This window comes from Chenopodium album, chromosome 27 (assembly GCF_948465745.1).
Source record: "Chenopodium album chromosome 27, dcCheAlbu1.1, whole genome shotgun sequence".
In the NCBI taxonomy this organism is placed as follows: domain Eukaryota; kingdom Viridiplantae; phylum Streptophyta; class Magnoliopsida; order Caryophyllales; family Amaranthaceae; genus Chenopodium; species Chenopodium album.
In genome coordinates, this window is record NC_137860.1 from 29110207 (window position 1) to 29132580 (window position 22374).

At 34.5% G+C, this 22374-nt stretch overlaps 2 protein-coding genes and 1 pseudogene across 14 annotated transcripts; 1 reads left to right on the forward strand and 2 right to left on the reverse strand.

Annotated features, from left to right (window-relative positions):
* The first annotated feature begins 5426 nt into the window (after nucleotides 1-5426).
* Nucleotides 5427-8855, forward strand: LOC145620702 (zinc finger BED domain-containing protein DAYSLEEPER-like). The gene is made up of 2 exons (XM_081675411.1): nucleotides 5427-5551; nucleotides 6461-8855. The coding sequence occupies exon 2, from the start codon at nucleotides 6461-6463 to the stop codon at nucleotides 8552-8554; it is 2094 nt and encodes a 697-aa protein (XP_081531537.1). The 5' UTR covers nucleotides 5427-5551; the 3' UTR covers nucleotides 8555-8855.
* Nucleotides 8856-10080: 1225 nt separating this feature from the next.
* Nucleotides 10081-13470, reverse strand: LOC145620622 (protein FAR1-RELATED SEQUENCE 6-like). Of its 2 annotated transcripts, none has more exons than XM_081675323.1 (3): nucleotides 11272-13470; nucleotides 10837-10888; nucleotides 10081-10408 (listed from the first exon to the last, which is right to left on the reverse strand). In XM_081675323.1, the coding sequence occupies exon 1, from the start codon at nucleotides 13424-13426 to the stop codon at nucleotides 11426-11428; it is 2001 nt and encodes a 666-aa protein (XP_081531449.1). In that variant the 5' UTR covers nucleotides 13427-13470; the 3' UTR covers nucleotides 10081-10408; nucleotides 10837-10888; nucleotides 11272-11425. The 2 variants fall into 2 exon arrangements, with proteins under 2 accessions (XP_081531449.1, XP_081531450.1); XM_081675324.1 differs by having other exon boundaries at nucleotides 11003-13470.
* Nucleotides 13471-16067: 2597 nt separating this feature from the next.
* LOC145620632 (protein FAR1-RELATED SEQUENCE 8 pseudogene) lies at nucleotides 16068-21837 on the reverse strand (annotated as a pseudogene). 11 transcript variants are annotated; one of them, XR_014108268.1, is made up of 4 exons: nucleotides 21784-21837; nucleotides 20878-20961; nucleotides 20352-20499; nucleotides 16068-18497 (listed from the first exon to the last, which is right to left on the reverse strand). The product of XR_014108268.1 is annotated as a protein FAR1-RELATED SEQUENCE 8 pseudogene, transcript variant X4 (transcript). The 11 variants fall into 11 exon arrangements; XR_014108271.1 differs by having other exon boundaries at nucleotides 20352-20510; XR_014108266.1 differs by having other exon boundaries at nucleotides 20878-21008.
* Between the last annotated feature and the right edge of the window lie 537 nt (nucleotides 21838-22374).

Here is a 22374-nt window from a genome sequence, read left to right on the forward strand (position 1 = left end):
TTTTTTTTTTTTCGTATCCGAGCCGTACCCGTATTTTGAAAAAAAAAATTTGCCGTATCCCGTCCCCGTATCCGTACCCGTTTTTGTCCCCGTATCCGTATCAGTGCAACCTAGTTATCAACAAAGCTCACGAAAGTAGGGTAACGTTGAGTTGCATAGGGATGACGCACACAAAAAGATATAGGTGAACCATCAAAGTCTAGGCTCGTAATCAAAGGGAAAACACGCCTCAATCTCTTAGACAAGACGGTAATAACAGAAGCATCCTTGGTGGGAAGCAAAGATACAATCCGAATGAACAATTCATCAGGCAAATTGGTGAGCCTATCAATCAACATATCATTTATATTCCCGAGCCTTGAAGAGAAGCGAATTCTGCTTAAAAATATAATGTTAATTAAAAATTCTTATCGAAAAAATAAGGACAGTTTTCAAATGGCTACAATAAAATTGTGGCCATTGTAATTGAGTGAATCATAACCCTTCAATTAATAAAATTCATCATATCCATCCATTTAGTTGACTTTAAAATACACCTTATCAACAAAAAAAAAAAAAAAATTCATCTTTTTTAATACTAGAAAATTTGGTGGAAAGATGAAATTTATCATTTATGTTACTTGATGTTTTCAATTATTTTTTTTATCTTTACTGTCAATTGGTTGGTTTCTTGAAAATTAGAGACAAATCTTATGATTTTTTTATCATCTTCTTTTTTCCTCCATATTCCAAGTTTTCGAGGATGACTCATTATTTGACAAATTTGATGCAAAAATCATGGACCTTATAACATATAATGCCGCAGACTAGGTTTAGCGTTAATGAACTATAATCAAATGTTAATTTTTAATGGAGATGGGAGAATCGATCCTTTGAAACTTAGAAATTGCAAGTATATTATGCATCAATGGCAAAGTTCAGTTTTTTGTTTTAGAAACTGTAAAACTGTTTTTTTGTTTTTATTTTTATTTTTTTTTATTCTTTTTTAATTAAAAATTAAAGTCAATTGGATGAATGGACAAGATTGAACATTAAAAATATAGGGTCAAGATTAAAATTTTTACAATAGCTACAATTTTATTGTAGCCATTGAATAGTCTTCCAGAAAAATAAACATACAATCATGTTCAAAGTTCTGTTATTTAACAATTATGAAAGGATTTACAAACAAATTTGACTCAAATTATATTCTTCTTGCTTAAGAATTTAGTTATAAATATATACTATTAAAGACATATTTATATTCGTTTCAACAAAGATTAGAGATATTAATAATGGTACATACCGTGCATTAACAAGTGTGAAGTGCAGAGTATGCTAAATTAATATTAGAACCTTGAATTGAATCAATTTGATGATTAACAAACGTTATTAGATTGTGAATTGAAATTCAATGGTTAAAAAAAGAAATCTATCGTACCTTAAGAGCTGCGAAGAATGCAGAGTATGCTAGATTCAAGAACAATGAAGAGAAAACGTTCGTTTTGTTTTGTATTTTCTGTGTGTATTGCTTAGCAGTTAGCAACTTAGCACATACTAGGTTAAAATCCATTGTTAAATAATTTTGACAATAATATTACAAAATATAAAGTAAAGTAAAAAATACCCAAATATTTCATTTAGGTATATATGGAATATGATTGTCAAACTGGAAACAAAATATCATAATAACAACGTATAAATATTTTACTTAAAGAAATTTTTTTTACAAGGTAATGACAAGTGTCATGGAATGATTTGCTTTTACTCTTTAGTATAAGTTAATAGATAATAGATAGATTGCACCGTAGTATCTTTTTAATTTTTTTGAGGAATAGTGTCATAGTATGTACTCTAATTTTTTAAGCTATAACCCTTATACCATTGATCGAATAATCCTTGTAATACTGGCCAAGTAACTCTTGTAAGACTAACGAAGTAACCCTTGTAATAGTAACAAAGTAATCAGGTAATATTGGCCGAGTAACCCCTATAATACTAACGAGGTAACCTACATGATGGCTGGCCACACCGGCAGCCACACTGTGTGGCCAGCCAGGGCAGTCACATATAAGAATTTGTGATCTTTTATTCAGCTACCATATATGTATCACTGTATTATTACCCGCATATCAAACATGAATACATTTAAAGACATAAAAATCACAATTTATCCTAGATATATCATCCAATAACATGAAAATGGGTGCAACTCCAAACTAATTTCTTCTAATTGCTCTAACTATGCTACTTGTGTTCATTACTTTCAAGAACTTCCAGATAGACTAAGCTCTTTCCCAAATTCATCCATAAGCTTATGATGAGCGGAGTATTGTATTTTTAATTTTACAAATATGATTGTTAAGTGATTATTAATCTTGGAGTAGAAAATTTTGAATAACTTAAATATTTTTTTCATGGTATACATTTTTTTTCATCATGGTATATATCTTAAGTCAAAAACTCAAAATATCCTAAATGAAAAAGGATACACACATTATACATAACACTATTTGTATTAGTTACACTCTTTAAAATGTGGCATGTAAATAAAAATTAATGTTTATCTCAAGTTTCAATAAACAACCCAGACATGAGAGTGAGGGATAGCTCAAGTGGTCAGAGCTTCCCTCCCGATTTTAGGTGATCCTGGGATCGATTCTCACCCTCGACCTTGTGACTCTCTAAACACCAAAAAAAATAAACAACCCAGACATAAACCGGGATATACAAAACTAGTGATTTAATTAAAAGTAAATAAATACAAACTACAAGCTACAAATTATTCTTCAATCTTTATATATACATACATGTGTATACAAGCCTCAACAAGTACATTAAAAAATCAAAATAATTAAATTATTTAAATATCATTGTAATCTTTTTAGAACCTAGCTATTCAACCAATATTACTTTCCTCCTCAACAACACATGCACGAGCTTATAATATTCAAGCTCAATTTCTTCCTGGACCAGGGATGTAAGTCGGACTACCTGAATGTGATGGTGGGGAAGGGTTTCCTTTAGTCTTTACCTCCAATGAAACAAGATTAGCCTCCTCCTTCATCCATTGAACGTTGTCGTCGCGCTTATAGAGAACGTTTTCATCACCCTTTAAAGGCCTACAATTTCCATGCTCTATAAGAAGGTTGAAGCTCAAGAACAGAATCAAGATCATCAATGATTTAATTATCTTATTATAAGAGAAACTCATTTTTGTGGAATTGCCTAAATTAAAGTTTGGATTTTATGATAAAATTAAAATTAAGAACAAGCTAATTAAGGATTTTTTGCACAAAACAGATGAATGGGATGTGATTTAATGCATAAGATAAGAAGTGTACATATGTACGTGTATTTATATGCATGTTTTCATGACTTTTGCGTAGGTAAGGATTACTATTGGATCTATCGCCTTTGACAAGGTACGATAATACTTTGAATTATTGAAAGATTAATATAACAAGATATATTCGGTAAAAGAAGTAATTAAAGGATTGGACAAATATATTCAACTTTGAAAGTAAGAATTAAAGGGTTGAATAATTCTCCAAAAAAATAAATAAATAATAATAATAATTAAAAAAAAAAAAAAAACAATTAGATAGCACCATAGAAGGTTTTGTGTGAGACCGTTTCACGTGAGTCCGGATTATAATGCACACACCCATCCTCTCCCATTTCATAGTCGTCTCCGCCGATCTCCGGCGTCTCGACCACCACCACCACCTTCGCCCCCATCGTTTCATGCCCTTTTCCGTCATTGAGAAAACCTAGCAACCCGAATTCAAACCTGAACAACCCATCAATGAAAGACCCGAATTCCTACCTCTAAGGCTCAGTTCTTTGAGGGAAATAACCAAGGATATTCTTAGTGTTGTTGCGTCGCTTCTCATCAGTGTTTCATTCCCTTCTCTTTTGCTGTTGGGCTTAAAATTTGTTCATTTCCAGTCTTGAGGCTTGTTGTTAGAGTACTAATTTGTCTTTTGAAATTACAGTTGCTTTATATTTGCATCATGTTTGAGGGCTACTGTATTTATAATGTTATACAAGTACTTAGTTTACTGGGATGATTTTAATTTGTGTGGTGATTATGTATATTGTCATTGAAATTGGTGTGGTAATGGGTTCCAATAGCTGTTTTTTTCCTTCTTGCAAATTTGATCTCGGGTTCCGTCCTCCGTGCTCATTTCTAGTTTTGTTCTCCAGATATTGTTTTCATCTTTTTAGTATGATCAATATTGTCTAATATCTGATACTTATATATCAATATCTGACTATTATAATCTAATTTCTAACCCATTTAATCTAATACCTGATAAATATAATCTAATTTCTGACCATTACAAGCTAAAATATGATAATTATAATCTAATATCTAACTATTATAATCTAAATTCTGACAATTAAAACCCGAAAAAAACATTGAGTAATTTTTTTTTTTTTATATCAAAAATAAGATTTTGTTAGTCAGGAATAAGTTAATTTTCGTCAGGAATTAGATATTTTTAGTCATGAATAAAAATCACTTTAGTCAGGAATAAGTTAACTTTCGTCAGGAATTAGATTTTTTCTGTTTCATAATCGGACTCACGTGAGTCCGTTTTACAACAATACTTTTACTTGCATTATTGACCATTTTTCACCTTTTTTTTTCCATTCAACTACATATAGTAAATTCGCAATTATGGACAATTTTGCAACAACATACGATTATTGTAGCCATTGTAATCTTTCAATCCGGATCTTTAAAATTTGGTATTAAATCTTGACCATTTATAGAGCTAACTAAATAATTAATATAATGATATATTTGTATATAATAAATGAAAATTAAGAAAAAAGTACTTTAATAATATCAACTTTAGGTGATTTAATAATCTCAACTTTTGATTATTCTACAATAATCTCAACATTCACTTGCTTTTTCTTCTAAAATTTCAATTTTATTTATACTTTTAGGACCCGTCTTACACTAACTTGATTAAAGTCTCGTCTTAATTAAGAATTTGTAACCTTATTATATTTTCACATAATCATATACTTCGTAATTTTATTTAATTAATTATTTATTTTTTGTGAGAAACACATAATCACATTAAATAAAGACTCTCTCACAAATTGCTTCAAAAAAAAAAAAAAAAAAAAAAGACTCTCTCACAAATCTCACCCAAACTTTTTTTTATTTTTTATTTTTTATAATACAGTGCTAGAATAGATAATCAATTTCCTCAAAAAAAAAAAAAAAAAAAAAAAAAAGATATTCAATTAATCTAATTCAAAAACTAAGATATTAATAAAGGTCGGTCCCAATCTCAATCTGTATCCAAATTGAGATCTCAAAAATATCAACGGTTAGGATGTAGCCAATAAGGTGGGCTAAAATTCAAGTATTATTAATTTCTATAAATACTCTAAATAATAATGGACCCCCAATTTGTCTCTAGGTCCAATTTAGGGTTTATCGAAGCTCAAGCCCACTAACTTCTTCTTCCTCCCAAACCCCTTCTTCCCTCCTCTGCAACTTCTCCTTAAACCCTAATATAACTCGGAACAACCCTTCGATTTCACTGTAAGTTTCCTTTAAATTTCTAGTTTTTCATGTTTAATTTTTATATAATCTTGTTATTATTTTCGTTTTTGTTACTATGTGTGTGATAATTTTTCTGGGGTTTTATAAATTTTTGATTTTTTTTAATGGGGATTGATTTTTCTGGGTTTTTGTATTAGTGTGTCGATAATTTTGTTGGTTTCATGTGTATTTTAGGTGTTAATTTTCAACTGGGTACTGAATTTTCTATCGGGGTGGTTATTGTCTTATCGCCATTGTTGAATTTGTTGATAAGTTCACGTTTGTATGTTGGAAAGCTAAGATAATGCTAGTTGAATTGGATTGTTTTTTATTTAGGGTTTCATTGTTTCAATAACGAAGTTAATTTGTATAGCAATTTATGTTAATGCCCTGAATTTTATACTTTAGTGTAATTCAGTTATTTGTATCTTGTTTTCATTGTATTATATGGGACGTGTTTGTTCTAAGGGGCAATTTATTTCTTTGTAAGGAATAAGGATTGGACTTGTAATCTGTATTATTGTGTCGTGTCGAGATTGTGAACGGTAAATAGTCTTAAGATGTGGAGCAGTCGAAGGCTTTAATGATAATGAAGCATGATTGAGATTTTCCTGCAATTTATGTTTAGTTTTTCATATTATCCTGGATTATTTGATAAATGGCTTCTTTTTAGTTACACTTTCACAGTAGTGATACTTGATGTGTGTTTTTATTGATTATTATTATTATTATCATCATCAGTGATCTATATGGTACACCACATATTTATCTGTAGAATTTCGTACTTTGGCCTTATATAGAAAGAATGTTAGCTTTGATGGAAATCCTATGGCACCTCTTATGTCTGTGCGACTTAAAGAGTTGATTCAATCGAGTGTTTTATGAGACAAGTTGCTTGAATGTGTGCAGATGAATGGTGTGATTGAAAATGGATCCTGGAATGTCAATGGTAATGGCATTATGAATGGTGATGGCATTGCTGCAACAAATGATAATGATGTAGTGACTCCTGATGTGCAGCCAAATAAGCGCAGGAGAAAGAAGTCTATGGTTTGGGATTACTTCACTACTGAAAATGTTAGCCCTGGTTGTACCAGAGCTTGTTGTAAACAGTGCAACAAGTCATTTGCTTACATTACTGGAAAAAAGCAAGCAGGCACCAGCCACCTCAAGCGACACATATCCTTAGGTATCTGTCCTGCAAACCGCTCTAAACAGGAAAAGAATCAACTTATTACCTACACACCTCGTTCCCAAAATAGCACTATCACTGCTCCTCCAAGAAAGCGCTGCAGAGCATCCCCTGGTTCAGTAACCATTGCGTTAGACCAAGAACGCTGCATTAATGAGATAGCTAGAATGATCATACTTCATGATTACCCAACCAACATGGTAGAACATCCTGGCTTCGTTGACTTTGCTAAGATTCTTCAACCTAACTTCTCTATGGTAAGTTTTGACTCTGTTCTCAGTGAGATTGTGGCTATTTATTTAAGAGAGAAGAAGTCACTTGCTGATACTCTTGCCGAAATCCCTGGGCGTGTCAGCTTGACTATGGATCTTTGGACATCAGACCAAACTTTGGGTTATGCTATTCTGACCGGGCACTTCATTGATGCTAATTGGAGATTAAATTCTCGGGTCCTTAGATTTGTTTGTGTGCCATTTCCAGATTCACAGGTTGCTTTCAATCATGCTGTGGTTTCATGTCTGTCTGAGTGGGGTTTGGGAAGCAAGTTGTTTGCACTTGCTGTTGATCAGTCTTTTGCTAATGAAGCTGTTGTGGGTAACCTTAGGGGTCTGCTTTCTATAAAGAATTCTCACATGTTAAATGGTCAATATTTACTTGCGAGTTGCTATGCCCGTGTCATGAGCCGTATGGCACTAGCAGCTATAGGGGCAACGAGAGAAGCTGTTGCCAAGGTTCGTGACAGTGTGAGGTATGTAAAAGTTTCAGAATCTCGTGAAGATATGTTCAATAAGCTCAGACAACAACTTCAAATTCCCTACACAGAGAGTTTAGTCATTGATAATCAACGGATGTGGAATTCAACTTACCATATGCTCTCAATAGCGTGTGAGTTGAAGGAAGTTTTTTCTTGTCTAGATGCTTCTGATCCTAATTACGAGCTTGCTCCTTCAATGGATGATTGGAAGTGTATAGAAGTACTTTGTGTCTATTTGAAACTTTTCTTTGATGCCGCTGACATACTTACAACCAAATACTATCCTACTGCCAGTGCATTTTTCCATGAAGTTTGTAAAATTCAGATGGAGCTGGCTCATGGAGCATTGAGTGAGGATAACTATGTCAGTAGCTTTGTCAGACCTTTGTATGAAAAGTTTGACAGATATTGGAGGGATTGTTGTGTGGTCTTAGCTATGGCTGTAGCTATGGACCCTAGATATAAGTTGAAGCTTGTGGAGTTCAGCTTTGCCAAGGTTTTTGGGGAAGAAGGTGAAATGTGGTTTAGGGCTGTCGATGATGGTTTGCATGAGTTATACTTTGAATATGTTGCACAGACCTTACCTTTGCCATCAATTTTTGTAGACCAAAGGTATGAAGGATTCATTAAAGCTGAGGCCCATCAAGATGAAGATTCATTGCCTCAGCCTGACGGGCTATCAGATTTTGATGTGTATATATCAGAGATTTCAAGCAATCATCAGACAAAATCAGAACTAGATCAATATCTAGACGAGCCACTATTGCCAAGAGGGTCTCAAGAGTTTGACGTTCTTGAATGGTGGAAGTTGCATCGAATTAAATACCCGACTCTCTCAAAGATGGCTGCTGATATATTGTCAATACCCTTTGCTACTCTATCTGGGGATTCTGTTTTTGATACTCTAAGCAAGAAGTTGGATAGTCACAGAAGTTCTCTAAAGCCAGTTACATTAGAGGCCCTGATTTGTGCAAACAACTGGTTGCAGTTTGGAACACAGCAGAGTTTATCTATATTCGATGTATCCACAATGTGTATAAAGATGGAAACCAACTAAGTCATTAAATGGCGTTCTATATTTAGGGCTGTTTTGCAACTTCAGAGGTGTTTTAAGAGCTTTTGGTTGCAGCTAGGTGTGGGGCTTCGCCGCTGATCACTAATTTTACCCCAATTTTGAAGATAGTAGGAGTAATATAATACTTTTTAGAACAAGTAATTCTGTGTATCTCGCATAATTCTTTCGTTTAATTAGCATTAGTACTTTCATGGATAATTTGTTTAGTTTTATGATGTAAAGCTCAATTTTTTAGAAATCCAAAGAATAAGAATTTCAGGGAATTTAGTGTCCCATTGAACCACATTGGTATGATTTTATTCTTTTTTTTTTTAAGTTTTTGACAAATATGCCCAAAAGTTGGCACAAATAGACTCAAAGAAGCAAAAGGGATCTCTACGGAAGATTACTGCAAAGAGGAGAGAGAATAGAGAAGAGGAATGGGAAAAGTTGAGGAAAATTAGAAAGGGAAAAGAGAGGAAAATTCTTAGGGGGGCATTTAAGGTCATGGGAGTACCGAGTACGTGACTAGTACGTGGCCAGACTGCCTGAATTTCAAGTAAACATCTATTTTCCGGCGTGCCGGTGTTAGTTATTACTCTCTCCATCCCGAAGGAACAACCCTTTTGGATTGATTTCGAGGGTATTAAGAAAGTAAAAAAGATAGTAGTAAAAGTACATTGAAAAGTGAAATTCACACGAGGTTTGTAAAAAAAGTAGATAGCAAAAGTAATAAAAGTATATGAAAAAACAATTTACATGGCGAATCTAACTTAACACAAATATTGTTGCAATTTGGAAAATATTTTAATGCAAATGAGATAATCATTTTGGGACTAGATTTAGGTAAAAGGGTCATTCTTTCGAAAACGGAGGAAGTACAATTGTAAATAGATGATTAATTACAATATTTTTGTTATAAGGTGATTTTTCAAAAAGCAAACGGAGTAACTTTTTTGAAGAAGAAAAATTGATTATAAAAAATTAAGGTTATTAATTACAACATTTTTTTTATTTGGTTGCTATTCACAAAAAATTGTTTTTCAAAAAGTGATTTCTAACAAATTTCCTTTTCTCAATCATTTTCTTGTTATTATACTTTGTAAACAACATCTCAAAATGGAACTATGTTTGCTTTGTATGAAAAATTAAGATTTGGATCAATCGCTAAACAATTCAAAGTTTAGAGAAAAAAAAACTTAAAATAAAAGTAATGCTTGTATATCACAGGTAATTTGATTTAGACTTCCCTTTTCTTTTTTACCACTTAATCTCACCACTCCAACCTTTACTTAATCAATAGTTGAGACCTTTTAAAGAATATGTTCATAATTGGACCTTAACTGGGCCTGGTAGCCTCAATTTTTTTTTTCCATCAAATAATGTTGACATTTATGGTACCATTACAATTTTTTTAATGGTATTATCCGTAAGTTTGCAAACGTCGCAATTAGCAACTTAGCAGACGAACATGTATTGAAGAACAGTATGGTAAGGTATCAAATATTCTGTGCAATGTTACTGTAGAATTAATAATTTCATTCATATCCTGCTAATACAATTTTTCTTTACGAAAAAAAACACCCCGAGTAGACTGCAAATGCAACCTTGTAACAATCATGAGTTCTTTCACCTTCTTGCACAATTTGCAGATTCCTGTTTTCCAGAAAACGATCAACTATAAGTACATTGGCTAATTAGGCTTGCAACCTTGCTTTAGTTCTCATTCCTCAGCATTATCATTTTGTCCAATAAATAATGTCACTCTATATTCTCCTTAAACCTTAAACTCTTCAGCTTCATCGATATATCATCTCCAGTACATTCAGTACTGTTAAGGGGGGATACCATATCCATCTAGCAGAGCAGTAAACAGCAGTTAATGCAAGATTGCCAGTTAAAAAAAAGTAGAAAAGCTATTTGCAACTAACAGATTGACCGAGATATTATTAAAATTACCAAAACTGCAAGAACTTGTCTAGATTGCAAGCATAATGCAACATTATGCTTTTATGTATCACAACATACAGGAGTTTCAGATAGGATAAAACCATCATGATATGGTATTATGGTTATAGCAGTCAAATTACCATGTTCTGAACACTTGCAACTACTTTCTCAAATCTAAATACTGTATATGAAGACAGGTCATTATACACATACATGATACATCTAATTTCAGTCCTTAAATTTAAGATATGGAAGTAGTCAAAAAAAGCTAGTTAGAAGGATTGAACCATCGAAACAGTTCAAAAACCATTAACATGAAAAACTCAGATACTCACAGGATTGAAGAGGAGGATGATGAATTGATAAGTAGAAGACCAAGATCTATTCCTGCTGTCAAAAAAATTAATATTCACATGAGAATTCCCCTAAAATCATTTCAAGTTATTCTGTGTTAAAGTTGAGGACCCATCATTCATTTCTAATCTTCCAAGATAGACATACATATAGTATATTACAAATAAGGCCCCGTTCTTTAGAGCTGCTTTGCTCTGCTCTGCTTTGCTCTGCTGAAATCTGCTCTGCTCTGCTCTGCTTCAATCTGCTCTGCCCTGCTCTGCTCTGCTTAAAAATAGTACTTAAAAATAGCTGCTTCAATCTGCTCTGCTCTGCCCTACTCTGCTCTGTCCTGCTCTGCTAAAATCTACTCTGCTCTGCTCTGTCCAAAAGCTCAAAAGAACAGGGCCTAAGCATGATATCAGACAAAGTCATACCCTGACACATTTCCAGCAGATCTTTAGCTTGCTTCCTGCTAAAATGTAGAAAGATGCATTTGATAGGAAAAAAGATCCACTGGAGGAAGAAAGAATATATTTCTGCACACAAATTTCCAAGCCCCCAACAATTATTCTTTGGCTACAACATATGCTACTCTTGTTTCTCCTCTACATTATGGACTCTGTTCAATGACTCCTCAAAGGCTTGTGAAGCACTACTGTAATGATCTAAAGAAATAACCCCTTCCTCCACAACTCGTAATGCACTTCTATACAACTGATTAAACCGTTGGATCCGATCATTAATATCTACAGTGTTGTTAGCATGATCTATGACATATAAGCGTTTATACTCCCTTTTCCATCTTGACAATATATATTTTGCTGGTATCTCCTCTACCCCATTAAAATTAAGAACACATAATGCATGTCGACAGAGGTAACCATTAAAGTTAAAGCAGCTGCAGATACAGCGAACTTCAGCTGATCCTCTATTGTAATAAACTTCATAATCTCGAATCTCTCTCCTGTTGCCCTCACCAAGAAGACGTTCTTTCACCAAGAATATAATGTACGGTCCGTCAACATGTAGCTGTGTTGTGCTAAAACAGGAATACATCTCCTCCACCTCAAGCTGGAATTTCTGAAATATTTCTTTTGTATAGATCTTAGAAAGTTGCTGTTCGAAAGAGCATCTTGTTTTCAACAGAGAACTTGAACTTCTTGACTCAATGTCAGAAAGAGTTTCTTCCTTGTGCTTCTTATGTAAGGCTAACTCATACTTGTCAAAAAATTCTTTGAGGGGTGTTTGTTTATGTACATACTTCTCAAAAAATGGATGCAGAATATCAGCAGGCCGTGCAGTTGACATACCAGCAAAGAAGGTATCTTTCAAGTAGACTGGTGCCCATCGGACCCGATCTTCATACAAAGATCGCAGCCACTCATGATTAGCGATTCCATGTTGCTGAACCATAAGTCCCCAAGCAGCCTCAAATTCACCCACCTTCAATGTTTCATAGACTGTTTTAGCAAATGTTTTCCTAATTGCATCATAGTTACGCAATCCTCCCAATTTTTCAGGTACTTTTCTCATTATTAGTGAAATACCATAACGATGAAGCGATCTAGGGAACACCTCACTAATTGCACTCTGCAAAGTCTGAGATCTATCTGTAATTATGGTTTGTGGGGAGTGACCAGACATACATTTGAGCCATGTTTTTAGTAACCAGGTGTATGACTCTGTTGTCTCTCCAGCAAGCAGACCACAACCCAATAACACAGTTTGGCCATGATGATTTACTCCAACAAACACCACCAAGGGAATTTCATATTTGTTTGCTAAGTAACAGTTATCCAAGAATATGACATCACCAAAGTAACCACATGCAGCCCTAGACCTAGCATCTATCCAGAAGACATGTTTAATACACCCTTCATCATTGAAATCCATCAGGTAAAAGAAGTTTGGATTAGTCAATTGCATACGACAGAGGTAATTATAAATGGCCTGTGCATCGCCTTTCTTGAGGTGCAGCTGATTATGATGATTAGAGATACTCTGGGTTTCTTTCGCACTGGTATTCAGATATCCAGTATCACTACTATCTATGACAACTGCCTTGTATAGCTTAATTGTCTGTCCCTCTGCATTAGAATTAAAGAGAGACTTCCTCTTTGAATCAGCCTCAACAGTCTTTATCGTCTTGTACATTCTTGGTCCCAATAAATGGTTGTGTTCAAGTGTGACTTCGAGAACTCTCCATCTTCTGGAGTCCACTAGTCTCATTCTGATCATTGCTGGACACCCAGTACGGGTTTCCTTCCTCAAACGGTTCACGTCTTTGATTCTTTTGAAACCTTGGCTACTGCAACAAAGTACAGCACCATATTTCTCCTTACTATTCCGTTTAAACCAGGAATTTTTCACTCTGACACGAAAGCCCACTTCCTTGGCATAACAGCTATAATAGTTGTATGCATCATCATATGACTCAAATTCCATTCCAACAGCAGGAGCAACAAATTCTTTCCTTCCATCAGCTACTATGTTTTGAAAATCTAGTTCTTCCCTGTTACCCTCACTCTCCAGAGTTATACTTACATCAACATCTTGTACTAGCCCAATAGTACCCGACTCTTCTTCCATCTTGTGTAAACAAGGGAGTCAAAGGGTACAGAAGAAGAGATCAAGGCCCTGGAGATCACACATACTAAGAATATTAGCACACCAACACAATTGAGTGAAAATTGAATATAAAGAGCATAAACATATAATCTAAAGCAGTAAGCACAAATCTGTTTGGTCATAGAGAAAGGAACTTAAAAGCCCGGTATTCCTTTTTACTTCTTGTAATATTGGAATGAGATCAAACATGGCAAAAATGTTGATACAGCTCGAGAGTTCCCAAGTGGCTTAATATTTATATTTACTTTTACTTGAATGCAATGTTAGCATAGATAGTTCAAGCTGGTTTGAGCAAATGTGACTGCAACAACTAAAGTGCCCAAATGCTTAAATGGAAAACAAATGTCAAGCTCAAAGCTTTCCTAATTACCCTCAACAAGCTTGACATCCAAAGTGGCGTTCTTACCTAGAGAAAACTTTCTATAAAAGCAATATATCTTGATCAGTATCCCTTGTATAAAGTTCGATTTATGCTAAAGACCAAATTTATTTATGGGTTTTACTGGAACAATAAACAAACACTCCCTCCTCAATTAATATTTCGACTAATCAAACCCCCTTAGTTCACTCTTTAGTCCGCGCACCCCCCTCCCCCACCCACACCCCTTATAAAAAGGGGGAAATAAAAGAAAACCCAAATATTTAAACCTTGGTTGCTGGTCACGGGTCACCTTAGGCGATAGCTGCCCAAAGCTATAATACAAACAAATCAAGTACAACGGGATTCAAAACCCTTATGGCTGGTTGCTAAAATTTGGTTCGGTCAAGCTTCATTCAAAACCACACTCAATAGAATCCCAATATAGGCCAACTAGATTCTTTTACAGAAATAAAAATTAGCTCGACTACATGAAAACTCACTTCCAATCCCTCATCTAAGAACAACAAATCACACATTCGATTTCCGGGTTCCAAGAGCTGGACATATACTTCAATTAAGGGAGTTCAACGAACCGTGGCATTTAAAATAGCATCATATATAGATAAACAAAGAGGTCCAACTTTGCTAAAATGCTAATTAAGCTAAAATCCCAGCAAAACCTTTGAACACTCTGCATAAATTGCACAAATTTGTTGCATTTCAACAATGCGGGTATCATACAAATGCTAAAATTGTTAATAATTCATCAATACAACTTAAAACAATAAGCACCCAATATACAGAATTACAGATTATCATCATTCAAAATTGTTAAAATTAGGGCAAAATCAAACTAACAATTAAATTCTACAAATTCGTCAGATAATAGTATTGGCAATCAGTAATCAACTAGATGAACAATATCAGTACATCGCACTATAGGAAAAAAAAATTAAATAAAACATTCAAAATTCCAGAATATAACAAATTGATTTCCATAAAATTTTAAACACAAAAAATTGAAGCATTGTAATTGAAGAAGTAGATGAACTTACGAATTACAGTAACTGGGATGCTGTGTGATCGTCAACACTGCTTGAAAGTGGGGGCCATAAATTCATTTGGGATTTTTATAAGTTCATGTTTTATTTCTTCGGATTTAGGGTGTCGAAGAATTAAATTTGGGAGTTGTGTTTTATTTTTATAAATTCATTTGGGATTTTTATAACTTCATACTCCGTACTAAAAAGACAAATTGGATTGCACCAAAATTTATTAAATCTAATTAGATTACCTTATTTCAAGTGACGAGGACAAATTTTAATTCAATAACGTTTAATTGTTGATTATTACTTCATAATGGATAAATTTAAAGTAATATGTGTACAACAAATCTGAGAAAACATTGTCCTAGAAATGTGTTTTCATATGTACTATGGACAATTTTCCCACAATTCTTTTTTAAACATTGTCTCAAATTCAAAACAATTTAAGGCCTATTCTCTTATGTTGAAATTCAGTTCAGTTCAGTTCAGCTCAGCTCAGCTTAGCTTAGTTCAGCTCCTGATTTTCTTCTCTTATAAAATATTCATTTCAGTTCAGTTCAGCTTCTAATTTCCTTCTCATATGAAATATTCAGTTCAGTTCAGCTCAATTCAGTCAATGAGAACAGCTCTTATTAAAACAATATTTTAACACACTTTTTTTTTATTTCACCTTTATTATAAGCACATATAAAGGTCTTAATTAAGTTGTAAAAAAATGGTCCCGAAAAACAACCACCTAATCATATTAACGACACATCAATCTTTTGAAATGTTCTTAAATTTTTGGAGCTTATCCAAAAGTGTTGTTGCATTTTTATTTTATTCTATTTTACCCCTTTTTTTCATTTTCCTTTTACTTTTCTTCAGCAGGGGAAAGGGCATCTAATTTAAAGTAATCCAGCCTAAATTTGCTGATGCTTTAGCCTGCTTTGCTGCAACTAGGTGGTGTATCCAACATGACATTAGCTCTGTTGCAAATTTCTCAGACTCGTTAAATTCAGTACTACCGAATTTTCAAGGTGCCTATGGCAATCATGTACACCTTAGCAGTCTTGCTCGAATTGAACACAAGGCCCAAGCCCTGGAAAGTGGAAACATGCACGCCACACAAGGTGCCAAGACAAGAAGGACTAGCTGCTCATGGGAGGGCATTACTGTAGGAAATAATGGAAATACTAATGTCAAAAAACATACAACTGATAATTGATGTATTGCATAAATATTGTAAGCCAATACATTGGTGTTTAAGCTGACAAGAAAATATGAAATGAGATAAGTGAAGAGGTAGAATGCAACATTGCTCAATAATTTAATTAACAAAATTTTACATCATGAAAACTACACATCATACATTCTTTTCTTCTGTAAGGCGAACTTTGTTCAAGGACTCAAGAAAGGCTTGCCAAGCCACCATGTAATGATCTTGTGACACCATACCAGCTTCAACTACCTGCATTGCTCGTTTGTGCAAATGATCATACCATTGAGTTGGATTGCTAATATCAATGGCATTCAAACCAAGATCTGGCACATACAAGTGCTTGCAGTCCTTCCTCCATCGTTGGAGAATATAAGAGAATGGTATTTCCTCCACACCATTGAGGTTAAGAACACTCAAGGCATGCCGGCAAAGATAACCATTAAGATAAAAGCCACCACACACACAACGAATTTCAAACGCTGCTTTATCATACATTACCTCAAAATTTCTCAACTCTTTGATGCCTCCATTCTCACATTCCTTAACCACATATGTTGTGACAGGCCCAGAAGTATGAACTTGGTTGATGGTCACACAACAAGACATCATCTCGACTTCAACTTGGAATTTTTCAAATATCTGCTTGGTATAGAATTTGGATAATTGTAGCTCATAATAGCATCTTGTTCTTAACAAGAGGTTGGATTCACCAGACTCAAGATCATCGAGTGCTTCTTTTAGTCGTTTCTTTTCAATGATAACATCATACAAGTCAAAGAATTCTTTTACTGAGGTTCTCTCATGGATATGACCAGCAAAAAAAGGACTAGACTCACCTGCTTGAACAGCAAAAAGTCCTGCAAGAAATGTGTCTTTCTGGTAAACAGGGGCCCATTTTTCTCGATCTTCATACCAGATCTGAAGATACTCATGTTCCTTAATTCCAAATCGCTGTATCATGTTATCCCATGAAGTCTCAAATTCATCAATTTTCAGAGAATTATAGACTGTTCCATTCAAAAATGACTGAAATGCTTCAAATTCTTCCATCTGGCCCAAGTTGTGAAAAATACTTTGCATCACAAGTGGCAAGCAAAACCGATGATTGGCCCGAGGAAACACTTCAGAAATCGCACTTTGGATAGCTCTGAATCGGTCTGTGACAATAGTTTGAGGAGGGCGCCCTAACATACATGTAAGCCATGTTCTAAACAGCCATACATATGTTTCCACAGTTTCTTCTGCAATGAAAGCACAACCAAGCAAGATGGACTGCCCATGGTGATTTATTCCAATGAAAGCCACAAGTGGTATTTCATATTTGTTTGATAAGCATGTTGTGTCAACAGCCACAACATCTCCAAAGTAAATGTATGCAGCCCTTGCCTGGGAGTCTATCCAAAATACATTCCTCAATTGACCTTCGTCATTCAAATCCATGATGTAAAAGAAATTTGGACTTGTCAGTTGTTTCTGACAAAAATAATTGTGCATTGCTTGTGAATCTCCAGCTTTAAGCTTTAAGCAGCAGGGCCGAATGTGGTTACCATTCTCAGTCTGCATGGTGGTTAAATTCCAAGAACTGGCTGCATCAACTGCAGAAGTTCGGTACAACTTAATGGTTCGCACTTCTACATCAACAGTTGGCTCTAAGTCTCTTTTTAAACCTACTTCAATTTTCTTGTGTGACTTGGAGTTCTGAACCCTCTCAGGATCAAATAGATGGTTGTGTTCAAGTTTAACTTCATCAATCCTCCATCTATTTGATTCCACCAGCCTCAACCTTATCATTGCTAGACAACCTGTCCTTGTTTCCTTCCTCCGGCAGGTTGCTTCTTTGAATGTTTTGAAACCCTCACAATTGCAGCAGAGTACTGCACCACGCTTTTCCTTGCTGTTCCGTTTTGTCCATGACGATTTCACTCTAATCGCAAAGCCCAATTCCTTAGCATAGCAATTGTAGTAGTTATAAGCATCATCATACGACTCAAACTCCATGCCCACAACAGGTGGATGGTAATATTTTACTTTAGATGTGCTGTCTTCATCATCCACACCCACTGTATTGTTTCCTAGGTTATTCTCTTCACCATTGCAATGAAGATCAAGCACTTGAAAGGTGTCATTTTCAGCATTATGATCCCTCACCTCAAGGAACTGCTGACTATCACTGCAGTGATCCTCACCTTCAAGCTCAATCCCCCGCTCACACTCTTCATGTATATTGGCATCAATAAAAAATTGTTCACTATCATTCTCATGATCATCACCCTCAATTCCAAACCCATGGTGGCCATCACTCTCATGGTCAAGTCCTTCATTTTCAAACAGCTCATCACCGTCATCTTCTTGGTCTTCCATTTCATCAATAAGATCATCACTATTTGGTGAATTTTCATCCATATGGGAGGGTAAAAATCCAACCTAAATTATCAAGGCAAAGTTAGTGAGGAATGGAACAGATGCATATATGATTTTTCTGTAGATTAACAGATATCTAAATTGATTTTATTCACCACATCAGCAAGAAGCCCTAGGATCAGCCAATCAAATGGAAGTTTGTGTCTGATAAAGAGTAAAAACAAACAAGAAAGGACATGAATGATTTACTGAAAACAGCAGTAAAGATGGATGAAGGATATAAGGAAAAATATGAAACTCAGACTTTTAACTAAAACACCTAATATACAACTCTGCTGGGCTTTAAAATTCAGAGGTAGGAACCAGTCCATACAATTTGTGAAATCCTCAGCCAAGTACATGTGACCGGTGAATAGGGCATGCGACAACAACAATATCGTGCCTACAGAAAATCATACCAGTCCTACAAGCCCACAATATAATGCTGGATAGCTATAATGCAGTAGCTGATCCAGAAAATTTATTAGTGACATAGACACATAGTACACACATAGTGACATAGCACAAAGTCTAATGCCAAAAACTCATGAATTGCAAGCTATTCGAGGAGACAAGATTGCATGAAATTCAGTATCATTAACGTTTATACTTAATGAGGGTCCATACTTTGGAAGCAGTTCATTACATAGCAAACCTAACTTGCAAAGAGTATTATTCAACAAATGTAACCAAACTATCATTTGCTAGCCACCCATATAGTGTAGCAACTTGTTCTTCACATATCTTGTTGCAAAAAATAATAAATCCAAACTAGCTATTGCCATTAGGAGGATGTATAATTCTATACTACTATGAAGATTTGGAATTAAATCGACTAGCTTTAATTACTGTACTTCCTCTGCTTCGGTTTAGTCAACACACTTCTTTAAACATGTTTGCCAATGCATAATTTCACACATATCTTCACTTATCAATAGACAAAAATTATAAAAAGTTGATATTTGAGACGAATCTAAAACCCCACAAGGCTATATTTTTCTTTAGTAAATAAAAAAATGAAATCAAATTAACTTATGTAAGTAGTGCCAAAATCAAAACAAGCTAACCAATAAGATACGGGGGAAGTGTCAGTGTTTGAAATAGTGAGTACCGATACTACCAAATATGCAAAATGCACTTTTAAAGAAGAGTTAAAAGACATATTAGAAGTACCATATATTCTGCCAACTAATCAATGACCCCCAATAAGGCCATGTTCTCTTCACCTTAAAAAAATAATATTAAGTAAAAATAATTTCAGATCAGTAAAATTAAATTCAGTTCGGTAAAATGAATTTCAGTAAAGTAAAAATAAGTTCGGTTCAGTAAAATTCAGTTTTCTTAAAGAAGAATTATAATAGAGAATCAGTAAAAATAATTTAAGTTCAGCAAAAATAATTTCAGTTGAGTATAAATAATTTCAGTTCAGCAAAATTAAGGTGAAGAGAACGGGGCCTAAGTCTTCATTAACATGAAACTTTTTAGTTTGTTTTGTTCATTTGCACTGTGAGTCTGTGAATTGACTGCTTGACTGTAAAGTAGATCAAAATATAATGCACACCAACTGTCAGTTTAAAAAGGACTCAAATCATTAGAATCGGCCAAATCCATTCACAAGAAATGAGTTAACTCTATAAAGGTTATTCCTTGAAATTCGACTTGTTGGCAGTTGTTGCCAATCTTGCCATACAACTAATTAGAAAATCCAAACACAAAAATTATTGTATCATAACTTCAGTCATATTAGAAAAATTAATGGAAAATGATACATAAACATAACAAAGAAAAGGCTCATATTTTTGGATTGAAAACAACACTATGGATTCCAAATACATTGACCTAATGAAATATTCCTTGACTTGGGAAAAAACTACTTACCCTGGAAAAAGAGGAAGAAGAAGAAGAAGAATAATCTAGTTGTTGCCCGCTGGTTCAAACCCCAAGCCAGTTTGAGTTCAGTGAGGAAAGGGAGGACAGGAGGAGAGAATTCAGAAGTCACATTCGCTCTCTGTTTGTCAGTTTGTATCTGTTGAATACCTTCATTTAGCAAGTCAAAAATACAGGGGCACAAAAGTGTTGTTTAATGGGGTTCAATTACCAGACATCGCTTACGTGAGTGCAGGACTTTTTACGTCAATTATTACAATGTGTATATGAAAGCTTTTCAGTGTGGATTACAATCTTTCCTATAGTGTTAACTCCTTCTATGTGGAGGATCTCCCATTGGCAAATAAAATATTTAGAGCATGCTTTATTAGTTTATCACAGCACTATATATACATGTTGAAAGCAATGGTTTTCCTCCTACTCATGAAAAACACAGGAGGAATATTTGCAGCCATTGCAGGTCTAATACCACATTTCCAAATCTAAAATGAATAATGTTATAATGTGAACAACTTACCAGCAAAATTTAGCACCTGACCTTAACCAAAAGCACCAAGAGCAATTCCCCTCCTCCACCCCCACCACTGCAACCACTGCAGTACTGTCAACGACAACTGTGGGCTATCATCGTCCATATTACAAATAACACTGAAAATAGACGCTGAAATCACTGGCGGTTGATATTTTTTCAATAAGCAGCCCAATTGTAGTAAATATACAAGAAATGAAGACCGAAACACAATAAACAGCCACACTTCAGTAAACCTACAGAACAGCAAACACCAAAATCCACCCCTTTTTTATATTACAGTCATACAAGCTCAATTATCATTTAGTGACTGTAACCCACCCGGAACCATCACCAGCAGGCAAATCCACTACGAAGGGCGGTAGAATATGAAGAATAGACATATACTTGTATGGTTTATCCCTTTATGGCTTTTTCAGATACTTGGTACTTTAATAGCAAGCACATTGAAAATATTGGCTCCCAACTTTATTCTAAAACTGGGATTTCCTCAATTAGTGTTTAATTTCAATATTTCATAAAACCCCCGAGAACCCCAGCGGATATCTAAACATCCAAGTTCAAAATTCAATCAATCAAAATTCTCATTGAAAAAATCAAAAACAACTAAATTCCAAAATCAGTTAATCAAACCCTAAATTCCAGTGGATTCTTAAAATTCAAACATTCTTCATCTTTAATCAATTAAGTTCAAAGTGAAAGCAAATTAGCTAGGTCATTTTACCAAGATATCAAAAAACACTTGAATACTGGCGAATTCTTTACACAATGAAGTAATTAACACGAAAATTAAAACAATGAAACATTGAATTGGAAAATTGAAAAATACATGAACTTAGAGCTAACAACATCAGGCATAGATATAGAATTCGAGGTGCTGAAGAAGAGAGAAACCTGCGGTGGGAGAGGAAGAATGAAGAGAAGCTTTGCTGCTGCTGGTGTTGGTGTCGTTGTGGCCGATTTCGAAGGAAAAGACGAATGTTAGTGACGACGCAGTGGCCTGAGATTGGATGACTGAGAGAGTATGGGAAGAAAAAATGTACTGTATTTGGGAGAGTACCAGTAGGCCTGTACAAAACTATTCGAGAATCCGAAAATCCGATTCGCAACCGATTTGAATTTTTGGATATTCGATCCGAGTTTTCATTTCGATCCGAAAAAGCGGATATCGGATGCGGATTTGGATATTAATTTTCAGAATTTCAGATATCCGATATCCGAAATATAAAGCCTAAAATAATATAATTTTTAAATTGTTCATATAAAACTAACCCTGTATTATTAACTTATTGTAATATTCTTAATATATTTGATGATAATATTAATTGCAAAAGGACTACTATTTTTGTTAAAATATTTTGTACAACTTAGCGATAAAAAAACGGTAAAATTAGTGAAATTTAGAAAGTAATCATAACAAATTTACTTAATATTGGATAATGGATATCCGAAGCATCCGATCCGAAAATTTTGGATATTCGAATT

Excerpts from the sequence above, each read along its gene's own strand:
- LOC145620702 (XM_081675411.1), top strand. The coding sequence starts at position 6,461 with ATGAATGGTGTGATTGAAAATGGATCCTGGAATGTCAATGGTAATGGC.
- LOC145620622 (XM_081675323.1), bottom strand. The coding sequence starts at position 13,426 with ATGGAAGAAGAGTCGGGTACTATTGGGCTAGTACAAGATGTTGATGTA.